Source organism: Nelumbo nucifera, chromosome 4, assembly GCF_055504915.1.
Source record: "Nelumbo nucifera cultivar China Antique chromosome 4, China Antique-T2T, whole genome shotgun sequence".
Taxonomy (NCBI): Eukaryota; Viridiplantae; Streptophyta; class Magnoliopsida; order Proteales; family Nelumbonaceae; genus Nelumbo; species Nelumbo nucifera.
Genome location: NC_142652.1, coordinates 12,392,188 through 12,414,341, shown reverse-complemented (window position 1 = coordinate 12,414,341; position 22,154 = coordinate 12,392,188). Strand labels below are relative to the sequence as shown.

The 22,154-nt window shown below is 37.7% G+C and overlaps 1 protein-coding gene across 1 annotated transcript in view; it reads right to left on the bottom strand.

Moving 5' to 3' along the window:
• Positions 1-578: 578 nt before the first annotated feature.
• Positions 579-22,154, bottom strand: part of LOC104607908 (AP-1 complex subunit gamma-2) — a 57,786-nt gene continuing 36,210 nt past the window's right edge. Inside the window, exons 12-18 of the mRNA XM_010273681.3 lie at positions 21,700-21,827; positions 15,335-15,439; positions 14,992-15,248; positions 13,452-13,700; positions 13,158-13,333; positions 8,010-8,114; positions 579-1,108 (exon numbers count right to left, since the gene is read on the bottom strand). Coding sequence (XP_010271983.1) covers positions 1,013-1,108; positions 8,010-8,114; positions 13,158-13,333; positions 13,452-13,700; positions 14,992-15,248; positions 15,335-15,439; positions 21,700-21,827 — 1,116 coding nt within the window. The 3' untranslated portion in view covers positions 579-1,012. The remainder of the gene's footprint in view (positions 1,109-8,009; positions 8,115-13,157; positions 13,334-13,451; positions 13,701-14,991; positions 15,249-15,334; positions 15,440-21,699; positions 21,828-22,154) is intronic.

Genomic DNA, 22,154 nt, shown 5'->3' with positions numbered 1-22,154 from the left:
TGTGTATTTTCGATAGATTATTTTTAGATTACTAAAATGTAATTTTCTTTTGACACCTAGAAGGCAAAGAAGCTTGCATTCATCCTCGGTTCAAATTACAATCAGACAATAAAGCATTACGAATAAAGTATGGAGGAGCAGACTTGGTTACGAATAAGTGTAATAATAATAAGAAGAAAAAATAACGAATGAGCCACTTGATTACCCGAACCGCCAACGAACTGAACTGAGCAATGGGAGATTTGCTGAAGTAGATCCCAGAAATCTGCAATGACTGAGTGAATCCGCCAAGGGACTGGGGAGGAAGACCCCAACGTAGAGCATTTGAAATTTTGAAGGAGATGCTCTACTAAAATGTTATTGGGCATACTATTAATTAATTACTTTGATGAGGTATCGTTTTTATCTTTGAACACATAAAATATACTAAGACTATAGGAGTTGTCGAGTTGGGATGGGTAGATTCTAGTTGTTTGATTCTTTGCTCCCAAAAACACCTCCTTACGAGGTTGTGATGAGATTTTTCTTTTTAGATTGAAAAAGAAAAAAAAAATAAGATGAAATGAAGAAAACGACCATCAATAATTATTTTCCTTTTTTTTTTCTTTATCATTTTCTGTTCGAGGTACAAGAATCACACTCTAGGTCCAATCATCTAATTGAGCCGCAAAGTTCAAACATCTGAACAGAACATGTAAAAACAGAACCTCATGTTCACAACATGACTGGCAAATGATGCTTCCTCTCACCCGGAAGAAGAATTAAGTTCTACAACTTTCTCTTACAAGAGCATGACATCATAATGTACATAAGCCACAAAAAAAAAATGCTCATAAGGCTATTGACGAAGACCAAAGCCAACCTCCATGGATGTGAGGCAGGTGCTAAAATTTACACACTGAAGAATTCAAATGGAAACCAGCATTGCACCCTCAGGCTTTGAACAGAGAAAACAGGTTCTCCAGCAGACATGAAAACAATCTTAAACTCTAACACCAGACTAACCTTAACGTTACAAACCAGCTGGAAAATTGTTGACTTGCCCTTGTTCCAGAACATCCTGGCCGTTCACTTTATAAGCTATCCTTATGCGCATGGCGAGAGGTTTCTGAGAAAAACAATGCCTTTAAGAATTCACTGATTGAAAGTTTTAAACTAATGACTATGATCTATGATTCAGCCAAATGAAATACCATCAGCATGTTCCTAAGGGATATATGCATTTTTTTTCAATCAATAATATACCAAGACATATATACATTCAAGCATGCAGGTAAGAGGGATTTCAGCTATGTTACAGACAGCAAAAGTATCAGCAAAGGCCTCAAATACAAATGCAATGGCATTTTTTATGTAAATAATATAACCAGCTTTCACCAATTGATATGGGGTGTTCTCCAGCATGGATTTTTCTTTTGTTTTAAGTTTCAAAAATAGAGGCCCCACACCAGGTTTGAAAAAACATTGATTCTTCAAACAGAACATTGAAAAGAAAAGTTATTGGTTGTGTATTGGATGTTTTGATTCCAAAACGGAAACCAGAAACCTATTCTTGAATTTCTGGTTTCAAAAGCATGTTTTCATTTGGTGATTTGATCTTTAGTCTTTGGTATATAATAACAATACTTGGTTTGGCTTCGCACTCAGACCACCATGCAATAAATCTAATCCCTTCATTTAAATGGGAGATTTCTTGTGTACAACACACAAAATAGTAGCCTGTATCAGCCTTGTGCATGAATGTTCTATTTTCGTAAGGAGTTTCTTTTTTTTTTTCAGAAACAAGGTTATTTTTTTGAATGAATCTGAAAATGTTTCATTTTATTTTGATAAAAACAGATTCAAGAATGTGTTTTTTTTCTTTTTTGCTGAAGTGGCATGTTTAGAAAGAAGAAAAACAAAAACATTCATGCTGGACAACACCCCCAAAGATGATATTTAGACATTACAGCACCAAGCTTCATATTCTACAGAACATAAAATTTATTATCTTGTTTACAAGGATATTTCAAGACTAGCCATCAAGCTGCCTATACTTGAAACAATATGATACCTGTCAAAACTTATAAGCACTCAAGATATGGATTTGATCAAGTTGTGAGTCATTTAAAAAATTACAACATCAATATGATACCTGTCAAAACTTATAAGCACTCAAGACTAGCCATCAATTGATCAAGTTATAAGCACTCAAGATATGGATTGCCTTTTTTGGACAATCTAGGCTGGTTTGTGGTCAGATTGTGTCCAGATTGCAGTGTGTGCATGTGGGCTTCATCCTTGGTGTTTCTAGGACTGTTTGTTTGGTGATAGGAGGGATGGATAATCCCCTTTTATGGACAGAACTATCTTGAATGGTTATTACTGCTAGAGGAAAAAATGGGTATATTAATGGTAAAATCAAGGAACCAAAGATTGGTAGTGCTGAACATGACAGATGGGACCAAGAAAATAGCATGATGATGTCATGGCTCTTGGTTTCCATTCTGCCACAAGTAAGGAAGGCCTTTATGTGGGCTGAAACAACTTGTGAAATATGGGAACAAGCAAAATCTACCTATTCAGTACAGAGACACTATGCAAAGATATATCAATTACAAGCAGAATCCTCCACTTGCAAGCAAGGGAAGAGGAGTCTCTCAGTGTACTATTCAGACTTGACATCAATTTAGAAGGAACTGGATCATTATCAAATGAATTGGAAGTGTGATGAGGATGCAAAGGCCCAAAAATCACTTGTTTCCCAACAACGGGTATTTGCCTTTCTTTTGGGGCTGAATCCTACATATGAATCCATGAGGGTACAAATCTTAGGAAGTAAGAACCTACCTTCAGTCCAAGAAGTTTATGCCCTAGTTCAGTCTGAAGAGAGCAAAAGAAGTGTGATGAATTGTACAGAAGGGGAACCGATTGCACTTGTTCGATGGGGTACAAGTTCAAATGTTGGAGGTTCTTTTAAAAAGGGAGATTGACAGAAGAGAGTGGATGACAAAGACAATTTGGTGCACTCACTGTCAAAAGTCCAGGCACACTAGAGACACATGTTGGGATCTCCATGGCAAGCTGAAATGGGCTTAGGAATTGAGTAAGAAGTCTGATCCGAGTAAGAAGCCAACCCAGCAAAGTCAGAAGAAATATAACTCAACAAATGTGGCATCTCAAGAGACTAGTCCCATGGTACCCCAAGAGCGACACTCTGGTTCTGACCCCAAGGAAGAGATCATCAACTCCTTTCGTGACCACTTGGAATTATATGGTAGGACACTTCGCCAGATGGATTCTGGCCCTACTCCTTCTACCTCCTTTGCATCTACATCAGGTAACACTGCCACTGCCTTCTATGTGTCATCTCATACATCTGATTCCCCTTGGATAATTGACTCTGGAGCCTCAAACCACATGACTGGTAAGTCAAATTTATTTCAGGCATATAACCTCCTCTCTAGGAGAGATAAGGTGAGACTGAATGATGGGTCTTATTCCACCATAGTCGGTCAAGGAACCATCTCCCTTCCTCTTGATCTTACCCTCTCTAATGTGTTGCATGTTCCTAAATTACCTATCAATTTACTTTCCATTAGCAGTATTACTCATTCCTTGAATTGTTTAGTGACCTTCTTTCCTTCTTCGTGTGTATTTCAGGATTTGACCTCGGGGAAGACGATTGGTAGAGGAAGCATGGTGGATGGCCTCTACGTGTTGGAGAGTAAAGCCAGTCTTGTGGCTACAGAGTCTTTAAGTTCTTCTAGTGAGAATCATGCCTACTTGTGGCATAATCGTCTTGGTCACCTTTCGTTTGAGTCTTTACAACTTATGTTTCCTGAGTTGTTTAAGTCTTTGTTAGTTAGTAAATTGCAATGTCATACATGCCAATTGAGCAAACATTGTAGAAATTCCTTTCCTTTAAGAAATAAAAGATCTGAATTTCGTTTTCATATTGTCTATTCTGATGTTTGGGGCCCTATTTCTCTACCTATTGAGACTGGATATAAATATTTCATTACTTTGATCGATGACTACTCTAGATATACTTGGGTGTATCCTATGCGATCTAGAGATGAAGTGCCAAAGATTGTGAAAAACTTTCAACGAATGGTTTTCACTCAATTTCAAACTGAAATTCACATTTTCCAGTCGAACAATGCAAAAGAGTACTTCCATAGTGATCTATCTATCTATATATATATATATATATATTAATATAAGTTAGCGCCGCCAGAATTGTAGTTGCACTATAGCAGACTCCAAATCTCTCTCTTCTCTTCTCTTCTCTCCTCTCTTCCTCTTCTCTTCTCGTACCTCTCTTCTCCTCTGTTCGGCTGTTAATAAATATCATTTTATCCAATACAACATTAGGTCACAGTTAGGCAAGGGAGTCTGCAGTTCTTGCAAGAAGAAATTCTATAAGCAATTCTTGATATGGAAAGAGACAAAGCTCCAGGGCCAGATGGATTTACGATGAACTTTATAAAAGATGTTGGTCTTTTACCAAAAATGATATCCTGAAAGGATTTGAGGAGTTTTACAACAATGGGGTCGGGATGTGTAGTCACAACTCCACTTTTATTTCCTTAACTCCTAAGGGGGGCAATGGAGCTGAAAGACTTTTGGCCTGTAAGTCTTATTGGAAGTGTATAAGATTCTGTCAAAAAGTACTAGAAAAGAGGATGAAGAGGGGAGGGTGGAGTATACCATTGTGATTCTCAGAGTGCATTTGTAGGAAATATACAAATCTTAGATGGGGTGCTAGTGGTCATGGACTCCAAAGTGAGAAGTGGTTCAGGGGGTATTATTTGCAAAGTGGAGATAGAAAAGGCCTAATGACAACATCATTTGGAGGTTCTTGAATTACATGGTGAGCAGGATGAATTCCGGCTCCAAATGGCATAGTTGGACTAAAATCTACATCACATCCCCTTTATTTTCTATGTTTATGAGGGTCTTACGGTTTTTCTTCAGCTCAAGAGACTTGAGGCAAAGGGATCAATCCCTTGTTCCCCTTTTTGTTTATTTGCATAACTTTAGTTCTGTCTCTAATGATGAATAGAGCTAATGGAAGCCATTCTATTGCGTGGCTTTTCAATTGAGGGAGTGCATAGGGAGGTGAATTTATTGCACTTTACCAATGATACTTTGTTTCTTTGTAATGATTCTAAAAAGCAAGTTTGAAATGGTGTCAGGGATGAAGGTGAACTTGTAAGAATTGGCTGATACTCTTGGGTGCAAGAATGGTTCCTTACCTTCCAAATAGCTTTCAACTTCCCTTGGGTGCTAGGTGCATTTCTAGCTCTTTATGGGATCCCATTGTGGAGAGGATTGATAGAAGATTAGCTTCTTGGAAAGCTAAATACTTCTCTCAAGGGGGCAAGGTTACCCTAATCAAGAGTGTGCTTCTTTTTTTTTCTTTTTGACAATAACTGAGAATCATTAATGCATTATTAATTCATAAACAAAAGATACAAATAAGGAGGAGATAAACTCTCTTAGCTCCCTCAGGAAGAGGCAAGAAAATGGATTACAAAAGAAGGCCCATAACTAAGAAACATAATTTTTAAATACTACTTAAAAGAAATAAAGAACGCTAAGGCACTTTCGGCCCATTCTCACTACATCCAGAATTTAGTGTTTCTTCCCACCACTAAGGCATCCCTTTTCACCCAATTCAGCTTGATATCCATTCCTTGAATCGAACGTCTAAATTTCCTGTTTTTTTCATTGATGTAACCCCACTATCTCCACTCCTCTTTTTGAAGCCAACAAATAACCAGCTCAGAGTTCCCTTCAACTAGTGTGCTTTCTTCATTGCCAACTTGCTTTTTGTCCCTGTTTCCAACCCAACCCCATCAAAGGTAGCTAGTATTGTCAAAAAAAAAGGGATGAGGGATTTTCTCTGGAGTGGATGGAGGGATGATTCTAAAATATATAGAGTAAGCTGGAAGAAGGTTTGTTCTTCTAGAAGTTCTGGTGGGGTAGAGTGAAAAAATGAAAGACGTGAACTTATCTTTGCTTGGTAAGTGGCTGTGGAAATTTGGCAGCCAGGAAGGGGGGGGGGGACATGGAAGGAGGCAATTGGGGCTGAATATGGAAGAACAGAATTAGGTTGGTTATACTAGAGAGGTGACTTCTTCTTACAGTTGTGCTATGTGGAAAGGAATTGGTAAAGCTAAATCCGAATTTAATAAAGGAATTGAGTATAGCATTGTAGTGGACAGGTTGAAGGGCTAATAAGGGCTACGGGTAGACCAAAAAGGACATGGGTAGAAAGAGTAAGAAATTATTTAAGCACTAATAATTTAACAGTGGATATGGCATTAAATAAAACAGATTGGCAAAACAGGATTCATGTATCTGACCCCATATAGTTGGGGATAAGGCATGATGATGATTGGAGTGGACAACAGGATCAGATTTTGGTTATTTTCCTACTTTAGTGTGGTATTCTGTTGCTCCCTCTAAGATATCAATCCTGATTTGAACAGCCACTCTTGATAGGTGTCTGACTAAGGAAAACTTGATAAGGAGGGGACAGGGGGTTGCCAAGCAGTACTTGCAGCCTATGCAATGATGCTCCAGAATCTGCCAATCACTTGTTTATCCATTGCAAGGTTGCAGATGCTTGGTGGATTTGGGTAAAGAGAGCTTTTGAGTTGATAGGGTGAAATTCAGAATTGTTTATTGAACTTCTTTTGAGTTGGAAGCTTAAGGAATTAAGCAAAGAGGGGTTCATAATTTGGAGGACTTCTGTACATGTCGATGTGGTGATGTAGAGTATATGGACTGAGAGGAATCTAAGAATTTGTTAAAATAAATTTGAATCTCAAGATGGGATGACGTCTATTTTGAAGGGCAGAACTTTGTTTTGGGTTAGTGTTCACAGGTTGTTTCAAAGTAAACCATACAACACATTTTTTGATAGAGATACTTTTTTTGTAAATCAGGAAGCTTAAATTGTACATTCCAAGTGTACAGTTCCTTGGTGTACATGGAGCTTGTAATCTTTTTCTTTCATTAGTTTAATATCATACTTCACCCTTTCAAAAAAATGAAAAAGTTTAAACTGCAATCAATTCTTTTGAAGAATGGGCAAGGTCCCTAGTAAACTTGATTGTAGCAATTGGTCCAATTACTTCTTTTAGAGGATTTTTGGTTGTCATTTTTTGACGGAGAAGGTTATCAGATGCTGCAGAAGTTCAGCAACATACCCTGTAGATTTACTGTTAACATAATCATGTCTACAAAGAAATGGTATAAATCTACCCAAAAGGAGAAGTAATACCAGAGGTGCCTTATCAAAACAGAAGCTATCTAATTAAACTGAATTTTGATGGACTCCTCCAGATCACAAGCAAGGTGGACTCCTCTTCCAGAAGGAGTAATTAAACTGAATTTTGACGGCAGCAGTCAAGGTAACCCAGGGCCTTCAGGAATTGGTGGAATTTTGAGGGATAATAACAGCAACATTGTATCCTTGTTCTCAGGCCCAGTAGGAGTGGGTGACTCAACAAGAGCTGAATTATTAGCAGCTGTACAAGGCTTACAGATAGCAAGCCAACTTGAAGTGGAAAATCTGGTAGTTGAAGGAGATTCCAAGGTAATAGTTAGCTGGCTGCAGAATTCGGACACTGTCACTTGGGGCTACAGAGATCTTCTGAGGAAAGTAAAATGGATTACAAGAAGCATGACAGTAAATTTCCAATGGTCAGCAGATCAGCTAATGCTTTGTCAGGCTTTTTGGCTAAGCAAGGGGTTTCTCAGGCATCTTTGTATTGGGCTAATTTGTAATCTTATAGTGCTTGGGTCTGTACTCGTTCCTTTGGGGAGGTAGCATCTTGTGCCTCCTCAAAGGCTGCTTGTACGTCCCTTTTCTATCTCCTTAATAAAATTGCCTAATCATTCATCAAAAAAAGAAAAAAAAAAATAAGCCATCTAATGAATATTCCATTCACTTGAATATGTGCAACATATGGAGAGAAAAAGAAAATATACCAGAGAAAATGTAATTTCAATACCTGTCCATGTTGACTGTTGGTCACATGCAAGCTTTGTGTAACTGACCCACTACCACTTGCAGGTAGAGTATTACTACTAGCTGGATCTAAGTGCAGTTGGACAAACTGTGGATTGAACAAAGAGAAAGGATCACAATGATATTTGCAGTGAACATGAAAGAATACTACCACTTGTAATTAGACATGCAATGAAATTAGATATTAAGCAACACATTTAGCTTAATGTGTGACTGTCCAAAATACCACTCCATTCACCAAAGCACATTGCTTGGAGATATGCTCTAAGAGGAGGATAACAGGATAAGATCTAAATTTTCAAATTGCGAAGCACAAAAAGATAGTGATGTTAGAAGCAACTTACGTGGCAAGTTACTGTATCGATAACCAGTTAAAAGCATCATATCCTATTATAAAAGTTAAATTATTAAGCATATATTTCTGAGGACACAAATTGGGGGGGGGGGCTCAACTAATATACTTTTTTTCGGGCACTCAACTGATATACTTTAGGGAAGTTATCCCATATGCCAAAGCAATTTGGGCAATCATTTTTCACATAACTCTTTCTTTTTCTTTTGATGGTAACCATGGTAACCATAACAGACCTATAATTCCTTATTTTCTGGTTATTAACAAACACAAACCTCAACAAATTTTCCCCGTAAAACCTACTTTACCTCTTAACTCCCTTCATTGACTTCATAGGATTGACACATCTACATCCATATTATATAGAAGAAAAAGGGAGGCCAAAAACAAGGTTTAAAATTTTGCAATGTATCAGGTTGTATTGGCCAATACACATTGTTCGAGTAGGGGATAATGTGGAACACATAGAAACCCAATGTTGTGTTCCTCTTTCATATGTCTCAGGCCAATACGTGCCTGCATCAGGTCATTTCGGGTGTGTATCAGCCAAAAAAATACGATTTGAACTCTGGTCAATGGTTTGTAATGACCATAAGTCCACCATTACACCATACTCTATTTACTTGTCCAAATCACATGCATTAAAGTTTATATACTAATAAATATCAAGACAAATTATATTGATTTTCGGAAAATTAAGGTATATACATACACATTTTAGTTCTTCCAACATTTAAGTAAACTTCTACTTGTCGTTATGAATATATTTTTTTTTTATTTATTTGAGTTTCCTAGTGTACCCATGTTTATCTGGATTTTGTATCCATATCCATGTGTATCCAATGTTTTAAAAGTGCAAGGCGCAAAAAAGGCGCAAGGGTCAATTTGTGCCCAAGGCACAAGGCGCAAGGCAAGGCGCACACCTTTTTGAAGCAAGGCGCAAAAATACAAAAACAAAATGCTAAAAAATAAAAAAAGTCAAAAAATTCAAAAAATGCCAAAAATTCAAAAAACAAAAAATATTAAACATAATATTAATAAAAAATATAAACTTAAATTTTAAAATAAATGTGGAACACATAGAAACCCAATGTTGTGTTCTTCTTTCATATGTATCAGGCCAATACATGCCTGTATCAGGTTATTTCGGGTGTGTATCAGCCAAAAAAATACGATTTGAACTCTGGTCAATGGTTTGTAATGACCATAAGTCCACCATTACGCCATACTCTATTTACTTGTCAAAATCACATGCATTAAAGTTTATATACTAATACATATCAAGACAAATTATATTGATTTTCGGAAATTTAAGGTATATACATACACATTTTAGTTCTTCCAACATTTAAGTAAACTTCTACTTGTCGTTATGAATATATTTTTTTAGGATTTATTTGAGTTTCCTAGTGTACCCATGTTTATCTGGATTTTTCATCCATATCCATGTGTATCCAATGTTTTAAAAGTGCAAGGCGCAAAAAAGGCGCAGGGGTCAATTTGTGCCTAAGGCGCAAGGCGCAAGGCAAGGCACACACCTTTTTGAAGCAAGGTGCAAAAATACAAAAACAAAATGCTAAAAAATAAATAAAGTCAGAAAATTCAAAAAAATCAAAAAATATTAAACATAATATTAATAAAAAATATAAACTTAAGTTTTAAAATAAATGTTTTAAAAAACCTATTATCTAAAATTAAAATACATAAACATAAGATGTAAAGCATATTCAAATGGGAATTTAAAAATAAAATAAAACATATAAAACATTTTCAAGCATATAAAACCTCTAATCTCTTTTTTCACTAAATCGCATTACTTCAAGTAGCTAATGTAATGTAAAACATATTACATTCATGATTCTACGAGCTGCCTTTGTACCTCACCTGTAATATGTAAAACATATTACATACATCTCTTAAAGTTGCCTTTCCAATACACCTTGTATCTCCAATACTTTGAACCCTGGTCAAGAGTCCTTTCACCTCAATGCTTGCACTTTCCTCCTCCCCTTTCTCACACATGTGGCTTATTTATTTTTAAATTTAAAAAAATATAAAAATCATATAACCATCTCAAATCTTAATTATCTCAAATAAAATCCTTCTTAACTCTCCCTCTCCCTCCACTCTCTAATAAAACAGGGGTATAAATTGGATGGGTTACTAAAGGATCAAATCAAGCCCATCCTTAGACACATGGTTCAAAGTACCAATACACTAGATATGCCCAAACATGTGTATCAAGCATTTCAGGTTACCAAGGGTCCAAAACTCTTTTTTTTTTCAGATTTTCAGCTTCATATTTTGACAGGGGTTATCTCACATCAATCTTTAATGTTTAAAACCATTTAAATCTTTCAACTCTTAAAATTTAGCATTCTGATGACCCTTTGGAACGATGTGATATGTCCAATATGGGGTGTATTGTATCGATACTAAGAACCTTGCTTAGACATGGACATTGTGCCCAGCCATAGACCAAGGCCAAAGCCCAATTTTGCAATTCAAACCACACCAAAGCTAAACCCAAAACAACTTAGGATGGCTCAGGTGGGTATTGTATCGATACTAAGAACATTGCTTAGACATGTACATTGTGCCCAGCCATAGACCAAGGCCAAAGCCCAATTTTGCAATTCAAACCACACCTAAGCTAAACCCAAAACAACTTAGGATGACTCAGGTGGGTTCCACTAGGCTTGGACAGGTTGTTCAAATTTGAAAGTCTTCTCACTAGAGGTGATAATTACTGGACAGGACGGCCTACATGTCATAATATAAAATGTTATATATTTTTAATATAATATATTTAAAGTTATAGGCCTGGAAGCCTAACCCAGTCCCATGTAGGGCCAGCCTGGGCTCATATTTCCAACTCAAGTTGCAGACTAGAATTCTCAAACACTTCTTCATTAATTGGTATGCACAAAAATATTTATATAAAGACTATCAAATTTCTAATCAACCCCATGCATTGCATGGGTTTACTACAAGTTTCCATCAAAACTTTGAACCCCATAATTCATTAAAAAGCTTCAAATCTAACCTTTTAAACTTTCCTTGATTATCAAATCCTTATTCTTTATACCTAGTGTAAGAGCATGTGTTATAAATGCGTGCCAGTGTTTTAAAAGCGCAAGGGCCATTTTGCGCCTAAGGTGCGAAGTGCAAGGCGAGGCTCACACCTTTTTGAAGCAAGGCGAAAAATGGTAAAAAAACTCAAAAAAAAAAACCAAAAATTCAAAAAATTTCAAAAAAAATGCAAAACATTAAAAATATTATACACAATATTAATTAAAATATAAACTTAAATTTTAAAATAAATGTTTTAAAAAACCTATTATCTCAAATTAAAATACATAAACATAACATGTAAAACATATTTAAAATGAAAATTTAAAAATAAAGTCAAGCATAACATATAAAACATATTCAAGCATGTATACTCTTATTTTTTATTAATAATCTCTTTATTTTTTTTCCAATTGTGTTACTTCAAATAACTAATGTGATGTTAAACATTATGCATTCCTGATATACGGCTGCCTTTGTACCAAGCCCCTCAAGGCAAGCCCAAGCAAGTCCATATTAGGGTCTTAAATTCTTAATCCCTATAAAAAGGTTTTATAACTTTAAGTGTCTTTTTAAAAAAATCTTTTATTAGGATGAATGAATGAGCAATATTAGCAAATATGGGGTTCTCTCCGCTCCAGTCATAAAATACAAAAAAAATGCACATTTTCAAAAGCCGTGTGCCTGGGCTGAAGCGCAAGGCACACCAAGCATGTGCCTTTTGAAAGTGCTAGCCATTTAGCCAAAACATCTGGAGTCCCCTAACCAACTCAAATCCCATAAACCCATTCCTAGCCAGAACACCTGCCCAGAGATTTGCAGATCTAGGAAGCAACCTGAATGAGCTGTTCAACTTAGATAATAAGGTATTTTATACTGTGAGATGATGACAAAGCGACTATGGGCCCTCACAATTTCCAGAAGTTCTGCCCAATCACCACCCAGCAATCTACTTCTACTAACAAATCCTGCCAGCCTGGTGAAGCTTACAGTATAGAAAGAAGCTCAGCTCTTAGAGAATTATCATCGTCAGCCAGTGTTCTCCCCTGATGGGCCTTCGTTCCCAAGGGATCAGACATCAAAAAATTCACTTTTATCTTTCCAAAATCAGACACTTGCCCAGCCTAAAACAAATGTTATCTTTGTGGAGCAAAGCAAGCAACCACATTCAAGTCCCTCAAAATAGAGTACTTAGCTATTTGTTTCAATTGTTCCTAGTTCAAAGGTATTCCTTTGTACAACAACTAAATAAGAAATGATAGGGACTTGAGCTCCTTCTTGTTGAAAATGGCAACAAGATTAAAGGGTCTAATATTAAAGGCCTATTACTTTCGCTGCACAATAGCACACTAAACAAAATAGTAGTTCATGTCATCCCATGAGAAGTGAACAAATAAGGCACAAAAGTACGGTGAGTTAATCATGAAATAAGGCTCTTACAAATTTTGATTAAAAACATTTTACATGCATGGTTCTTCAAAATCCAAATGTATGATGCTTACAAAACTTTGATTAACCATGAAATTTTCTTTCATGGAGAAAATAAAAAGAGGTAACCTATTATCAAATAAAAAATTTATTGTAAGGTAGTGATTTTTCTCAAGAAATTAACCTTTTCAGTTATAAATTCGCAAGGTAGAAAAGAAAATTCAAAACAAAGCCATAATATAGGTATGGAAGTCTAGTAGATCAGTGAAGAAGTGTTACCTTTGGAACTGCTGCCTGAAAAATAAAATCTGTATAGGCATTAGAAGACATATTTGTAAAAGTAGCCTGGATAGATGTTGTTTGTGGGTTTCCAGGCTGCTTTGAGAAGTTGAACATTATCTTCAAGGAGCTACTCTGAAATGCAACTGTAGAGGGATAAACTGGACCATTGTCTCCTGTTTAAACAAAGAAAAAAGGTATCACTATTTTGAACATAAAATTTCAGAGATTAACAGAAGTTATTTTTATTTAAGATTCTCTCAGAAAGAGATCAAGTCCTTGGAGTTTTGTTACCTGGGGTTGACAAATTAGGGGTCAATCCATCCAATAAATCCATTACTGGGGAAGCTCCTGCAGAAGAAACTTGCGTGGGAAGTGGAGAAGAAAGTGATGATAGTCTCTCCAATGGCACAACTGGTTTTTTGGTATCGGTACCAGAAGATAATATGTCAGCCGTTGATACGTTGTTTTGTACAGGAGGTGTTCCTATTGATAGAAGATCTAGCAGCATATCTGCGCCACTTGATGGAGCCTGGCTTGTGCCTTTACACAAAATGCTAAACAATGTCAAAATCAATGTATATATGCCTGGAAACTGACCTCATTGTAGGGAAAATTTGAAAAGAGAACTATGGAAATCTAGATAAAGCATAGAGAAAAACAAGACCAAATGAAATTGCCACTAATACTGCAAAAGGAATAAACTCAACCAACAATAACCAGTCCTTTCTGTAACAGATGAATACTCTGGAAAAAACAAAGTTGTGCCACACCAAGCATATAGACTTTATCCAAACCAATAAATAAAGGGCCTCCAACCAATACTCTGAATCATGTAAAAAGATATCTCAACAAAAAAGATGGTTAGGAAAACTTACAAGTCCCAGGTACAGATATGGACATGGACACAAATACAGGAAAAGGGATTTGGACTCTCCATTTCCTAAAATCTTAGACATGGATATGGGTATGTCTATCTCATTACTATGCTTATATCTATCTTTAAAGCTAAAGATCATTTTTTTCAAGATTTTTGTCAAATTTAATTGAATTTCTAACATGTACAGGTCTTTTTATAGTATAATTTATTAAAATATACCATTTTACATATTTTAAAAGTATAAAGGCTATAAAGTATGTCTTGAAGCATCCATGCAGTATCTGGTATCATATCCAACACCAGTATGCTAGGCATTTATAGGTATCTGGGTACCATTGTTGAAAACCTGTTAAAAGAGCACAAACTTCCACTTTGTCAAGTCTGCAAATCCAATGGAATCATTAAATGCACAAAACACCACTTTTTACCAGCTTTTTATTTGTCTTCATTTGTTTGCATTAGGTTTAGATGAAACACAACTGGGAAATGGGCCCAAATCAATAACTGTCCATTTCTCTGAAAATAAGTAAACTTTTCGTCCACATGAATTATTTTTAGTAAAATAGTGGTTCCAGGAGTAACATGTTACTGCCTAATCTAAGTAAAATGGTGTTCAACTAATAACTGGAAAGCCAAACTGAATTTAAAATTTTACCTGACTCCCATTTTACACAAACTGAGCCACAAGAAAAATATGGCATTTTGATAGTCCAAAACCAATTAACCAAATGCAATGCATTGGAAGGATAACAATTGGTGAGTTGTGGACATAATTTCTAAGTGATGCATCAAATATAAAACATCCAGAATGGAGTTTAACTAAAAGGAAAAGAAAATACAGAACTTATAACCATGTCTATTTCCTTTATTGGTAGTCTGTGCAGGGAAGCAATACGAGAAATGTTGTTTCCACTATTCTTACAGAAAATGGCATAAAATAATGTAGAAAATTACCTGATAATGATGGAAGTGCCAAATCTACACCAAGCAGGTCTTGAAGAAAATCACCACCAGAAGAGCTAGGTGCAGGGGTATCATCTGAACTTAGGTCAAGTAAATCGACAAGAGGAGCTGCAGCAGGTTTGGCAACTCCATTTGGAAGGTTAAGTGAAGCTCCCTTGGAGGTTGAAACAGTTGTCGGCAATGAACCAGCTCTCCTTCCACTATAAGTTGCTTCATCCAGAACCGGCATTCGTTCAACCAAAGAAGACCTGAACGTATTCATACAGCAGCTTCACTAGGCATTGAATTACAGCATTGCTCTTCTCAAGAAAAACAGAATTCATCAAATACTTGCCTGATATTCTGATGCTTCTCAATAATAGAATTAAATTCAATAGATCTTTGCTGCAATTCTAGTACAAGGTTTCCTTTATGCTGATTGATTATTTCCTTAATCCTCCTGCATACATTAAAGATTCATCATATGTGCAATGAAATTAAGGTGTATGGTAAAGACTGTACCAAGAGGAGGACATGGAAGGAATAATGATCAGTCGACTGATATTACAGCTGATAACACCCAATAATAAAGAGAACAAAGATCACATCTGGGAAAGCAAATAAAGATACAGACCCCACCAACACTAAAGAAATGCATAAGATAAAAGAGTATGAAAATGCAAATTGTTTGGATGAACACTTTTAAATGTATACAGTGTAGGCAACTAATCTGGACACATATCACCTCATTCAGAGTATATTTTCAGTTCCCAGGCTTAAGGTTTGAAGGGACCAGGTTGTTTATGATTGCCTTGTTGACTTAAACCTTTTGTGTAGCTGAACATACTCCCTTATAACCAGTTAGCGTAAATTTTGTACAGTTTTCAGCTCATTTCTCTTAATATCAATACAACCAAGCTTTAGTGGACAGAGGCTCTTATTGGAGCCAAAATGGAAACTTCATGACAGGATACTCGCAATATGGCATAGATGCATATACATGAATATAATACATCTTTTTGCTTAAATGTTGTACATGTACAAGCATGTAACACCTGGAGTAGATTTACTCTGTCAACAAACAGCCATTATTTTACTTTCAGATATACTATAAACAACTTATTTCATAGTACAGGTATACGAGGTGGTGGAAGAGGAATACAATTTCAAAGAGTTCCACTTGCAATTATTAACAAAATAAGAAATGCTGGAAAGAAAACACATCCCTTTTCTGATGAATGAGAAGGAATACAAATATTATTTATCCTAATTCTGAAAATCATACAATGATTTCTCAAGAAAATTTAAATTACTAGTCTGAACAAAGACTTTATAAGGGCATGTTCAGAACTATTGACTGCAGTATCTGGGTATTGATAGACTGATCATCCAGGGTAACTCGAGAACTGTTGTGAACTGGCTGAAGAAGGGAGAGAAGGGGTGACATGGCATCTGAGGAATGAATTCAGGCGATTTAAATGGCTCTCAAAGGACACGACAATCTGAAATGGTTGAGGAGAACTGCCTGGCAGATGGTCTAGCTAAGCAAGGGGTACTTTGGTAGACGAGTGAATAGATGCCAGTTACAATGGGTGGTTATTTTCCAGGAGAGTTGAATGCTACATGTAATCTGGTAGTAGGACTAGCCTATGGGGGGTGTGGCACAAATTTATTTCATTGTCTATAATTCCTTCTACACATGTAAGATAATTTATATTTGCATGGGAATGACTGGTAACTAATAGATGCAGTGTGCAACTGGGCATTGAGTGCGAAGAAAAACATGAAGGTCAGCGGGGGAAGCTTGGAAAGAGGGAGGGAAGGTCAGTTCCTGCGAGCAAAAAGATGGAAGAAAGTGTTGAAGGTGGAAGCGAAGACTTTCATCTTGGAAGAAATCTGGACTACAAATGGACTCTCTCTAAAGATTGTAGAATCGAGGAAAGCTTCTTTGCTTCTCGAAGGAAGGGCGGTACCATGGTTCCAAGGAGTTCTCGATGGAGCTAAAATAACAGAAAAATCAAGGGAGTGGAGGTGCTGTCTATTGGAACAGAACAGGAAGTACGTGGCTGAAAGAAAAGAGAACAAGTACAGGAGGTTTTTGGGAGTGCAGGAACACTTTGGTGAGGGACTGAAGCAGTTTACCTGTTTCCCTGAAGGAAGGGAGGCCTCGGGATGGGACCAGTTAGCAGAAACAATTCAGGAGTTTATGGTGGTAACTAATGACAGGGAAAGTGCCCTAAAAGATGGTCAAAAAATTAAGGAACAATCTGAAGGGCAGTCAGGGAAAGTTTTCAGGGAGATCCCAGGAGATGAAGAGATAGGGACGGAAAGTAAATTGCAGATTGATGCTGGACTAGGTTTGGTGAAATTGTAGGTGAACAAACCTAAAGAGGATTGGCAGCTTAAACTTGTCCTCTCGGTAAACAAGAAAGTAAAAGATTGGGAGAGACTAGGTGAAGAAGTCCAACAGATATTGAAGACTACAGAGGTGTTGCAGATTTCTCCCTTTGACGACCACAAGGCTGTAGTGTATTTTCAGGGGATTCCTCTGGATTTTGCTACTGTTTCGGCTGTAACAGAGCAAGGTGTGGTGGTGTTGGAGAAATGGAAGCCTTTTTGCAATGTACAGTTGGTAGAACCCAAGGTCTTTGGAAGATGGAGGTATTCAGGAAAGTTGAGAAGCTATGTGGAGGCGAGATGGTTTCCTTTGATGCTTCCAACCTGAGTGCCGTGCAGATTAATGTAGCTGGAGCAAAGCCAGAGCTTACCCCAAGGTCTTTGGATTTAACTTCAGATAATGTAGAACTCAGGGTTTGGATTGCAACTTCTACAGAAGCTAGATGGTGGAGATTGGGGAGGAGTGGGGAAGACGAAGATGACGTGGCCTCCAAGGTTCGAGTTAACACTGGGAAGGAAACTGTAAAAGCAAGGGATGGGAAAGCAGTACCCCAGTCTTCCACTTTAATTGGCAAATCAGAGGATCGGACTAGGACTTTTGCTCAGGTAGTAACGTCCAAAGGTGGAGAAAGTCTGTCAGAAGACTTTTTGAATTTGAACAAGTGTCCAAAGGTGGGGACAGGTGGAGGTAGATTGGAACAGAAACCAGGTGGATTGTCATTTGAAATGGCCCAGGCCTGCAGTCAGGGAACAATACTAAACTTTTAAAAAGACTGGGTCAGGTTCAAAATTATAAGGATGGGCCAACGGTAGAAGTGAGGGGTACTGGTGGGCCCAGTCTTAAACTTAAAGTGGATGGGCCTGGAAATAAGACTCCAACAGCAAGTAAGCCCATAGATAAATCAGGTGACCACTTAAATAGGCACGTGAGGTGGAACAAGGTTCAAAAGACTATGGACATTCGCTGTGGTATATCTTCGTCCTCTTCAGATTGGTCTGCAACTGGCTCGAAAGAAAAACGTTTGTCTGGTCCGACTTTAGCGTGGCAGCCAAGACTGGTCTCTTACTCCACTAGCCCAGATAAACCTAATCCGAGATAATAATCGCACGAGGTTAGAAGAGGAGGATTCTGCTTCAGACTGGGTAAGTGTAGATGATGAGTCTCTGAAAGAGGAGTTGTATGTTGAAGAGTCCAGCTATGGTAGTATACAGAGTAAATGTCGTTCAAGGTTTGGGGAGGAAGATGACCCAGGATTAAAGTTACTGTTCGAAGAAGAGGCTTGTACACTTCCAGGAGAGTTGGTTCGGCCTAGAAAGGAGTTGGAAAGAAAGAAAACAGGCTCGGATGAGGAGAAAACCGAAACAGGGAGAAAAGGGGATTCAATCCTTTGTAAAGACCAGGGAATGAGTGCTTGTACGGTGTGTGTTGGCAATCTGGTTCCTCCAAGCAGAGCTATAAACTGCCCGCTTCCCACTGCAATCAATCCAGATCTTGATTTCGAGGGTCCTATTCCCAGCGAAAGTCAAACAAAAGGGGTTCAGGCTATTCCAGCAACTAATATTGCGCCTTCTTCCTCACAAGGTTTGGATTGTTTTCAGGTTCAGTTTTTGGTTACTAACTCTGTTTCCCCAAGTCCTGTGTGTGTCTGGCCTACAGGTGATTCCAGCCCAGCTTTAAAGTCTGCCAATTCGTTTGAGTCGGGACAAGTGACAGAGGTAGTGGGGGAGATAAATTCAGAAGCAGAAGAGAGAGAACTAGGGGACAAAATTTGGGAGTCGATCTTGGAACTATTTAGAATCAGAATGGAAGAGGAGCTGAATGTGAAAGAGGGTAGGGTTGGGGAGGAGATTATTCAATTTCCCAATACAGTGGAGAAAAGTGGATACAGTGGAAAATCATAAGGACAACAGAAAAAGAAGAAAAAGGGGTCAGGTAAGAAACTAGAAGGAATTGAGAAGGTGGAAGAGTCTAGTAAGAAGGTAGGAGAGCTTTCTAAGAAGAGGAAGAAAAAGCTGGGTGAGGTGGAGAGGTTGAAGAGTGGGGTGGTTTATGATAAAGCGAGTGGGGGTAGGAAGGATAGAAAAAAGGAGTAAAGAGGGTGGTTTGGTTGGGGCTACCTGAATTGTTTGTCCATGAAGCTAATAAGCTGGAATGTAAGAGGTTTGGGGAGTTCAAAGAAAAGGCGAGTGATCAAAGACTTCTTGAGAAGAGAAAAGCCAGATGTGGTCTTAATACAAGAATCAAAATTGTCTAAGGTGGACGAGAAATGGGTGAGGAGCATTTGGTCAACAAGAAATTTGAGTTGGGCCTTTGCAAAATCGTGGGGAGCTTCAGGGGAAATTATTACTTTATGGAGAAATGAAGACTGGGAGTGTGAAGAAGAATTAATTGGGAACTTCTCGGTGTCAATAAAATTGAAGAGAAAGGAAGATGGGTGGGCTTGGGTGCTAACTAATGTCTATGGTCCCACATCTTACAGGGAAAGGGAAGAACTAGCAGCTGTTAGGGGTTTGTGGGATGGCCCTTGGTGTTTGGGTGGGGATTTCAACGTAATAAGATTCTTAAACGAGTCCAATAACCCCAGTCATAGGATTACATCTAGCATGAAGAAGTTTAATCTCTTTGTGGAGAATTTTGCATTGCGGGACCTCCCTCTTCAGCAAGCAAACTTTACCTGGTCAAACTTCCAAGAAAACCCTACCTGTTGTCGATTGGATAGGTTCCTCTTTACAGTGGATTGGGAAGCTGAATGGGGGATTTTAGGTGTTACAGCATTGCCGAGACCTATTTCAGATCATTGCCCAATCAGGTTGTCTCAAGAAAGACTAGATGGAGGCTCGTGCCCTTTTAGGTTTGAAAATATGTGGTTACTTCATCCAGAGTTTCTAGCTAAGGTGAAAGAATGGTGGGAAGTGGACCAAGTGGAATTCCGATGGAAGGGGTATAGGTTTTACAAGAAACTACAACTCCTGAAAGCTAGACTCAAGATATGGAATAAAGAGGTTTTTGGTAGATTAGAGCAAAGGAAAATGGAAATCGGTCAGAGAGTGCAGGAGCTAGATGGACTAGAAGCTGAAAGAAGGCTGGGGGAAGAGGGTAGGGTGGAAAGATGGAATTTGAAACAGGAACAGAAAGATCTTCTTAGGAAAGAGGAGATAAGTTGGAGGCAAAAATCCAAGTGCAAATGGCTAAAGGAAGGGGACATCAATACAAGGTTTTTTCATTCGTTGGCAAATGGGAGGAGAATGAAGAATTCTGTTTCAAAATTGAAGTGGAATGGGCAATTGCTGACAAGGGAAGATGATATAGCTCAAGCTTTGGTTAATCACTTCAAATTAGTGTATGACAACCCAGGGAGACCTAGTGAGAGCTTAGAGGACTTGGAGTGGAGGGTGGAAGATAGTGTCTTATTGGAATCTTTGGAAAGAAGATTTGAAGCCCAAGAAGTGAGAAATGCAATCTTCTCCATGGGTCAAGCTAAAGCTCCTGGGCCTGATGGTTTTTCGATGGCCTTCTATCAAGATTGTTGGGAGATAATTAGAGAGGATTTGTTGGAGGTTTTTGAAGAGTTCTATGAGAGAGGCAAATTTAACTCGGGAGCAAATGCAACTTTAATTGCCTTGGTTCCTAAGAAGGACGCTCTCCAACCAAAGGATTTCAGACCTATAAGCCTGTTGGGAAGCATGTATAAGATCATCTCTAAGGTCCTAGTGCTAAGATTAAAAAATATCCTCCCGTCTCTAATCTCACCGTATCAAGGGGCCTTTGTAGAAGGAAGACAAACTGTAGATCAAATACTTATTGCCAATGAATGTGTTGAGATGAAGAGGAGGAGAAAGGAAAAGGGATTGGTTTGCAAATTGGATCTTGAAAAGGCATATGACATGGTGGACTGGGATTTTTTACTAGAGAGACTGCAAGGGAGAGTCTTTTTTGGGCAGTGCTGTAATGTTTGATGTTTATTGGATCAACCTTTTCTAATAAGGGTTGAATTCTGTATTTCAGGTTAATTTATCTCTAATGAAAGTTATCGTTTCTGATAAAAAAAAAAAGTATAACATCAGGAATAAAGAAGTAAAGAACAACAAAGGAATGGAGAAAGGCAACTAAAAATTGCATGCACATCAAATCAAAGAAGCAACATCAACTAGAAACATTTATAGAAAGAATAGCTTATTTCTGTATCTCTAAACGAAGCACATAGATTCACACAAAAGGTTTTGAAGTTCTGTAAATATGTAATACTTCAAAAGGAAAACAGATAAAAAAGATGAAAGAGAGAAAGAAAAGCTCATTATATATATTCAGTTAACAAAACTTACGCTGAGCAAGATGGAAAACGAGATGAGAGTTTTAAAAGAGCAACCAGACACATGGCACGAGTGGTGATATCTGATGTATGGCGCTTTATGGCAATCTCTACAACATCCACCGCATCAGATTCTGTTACCTGATATGGAAAACTCAAGTTGGTCCTACTCATTTTCAGAGAAATGAATACATTAAGGGACAAGTAGAAAAAGGACATAAAAATAGCCCACTGGAACAACATGCTCATGGAAGAAACTAGCACTCCCATGTTGTAAATGATTGGATAAATTTTGTGATTCACAAATAAAACGTTAAATAAATTCTAATATGATCAACCACATCAATTACAAGATGTACTCTACCATATGCTGTGCATAAAGGTGACAGGTTGAAAAATAGAAACCCAAATTATTACATGTGTATATGTCATATTCACATGAACTTGAAACCAGTTGCTTAAACCATC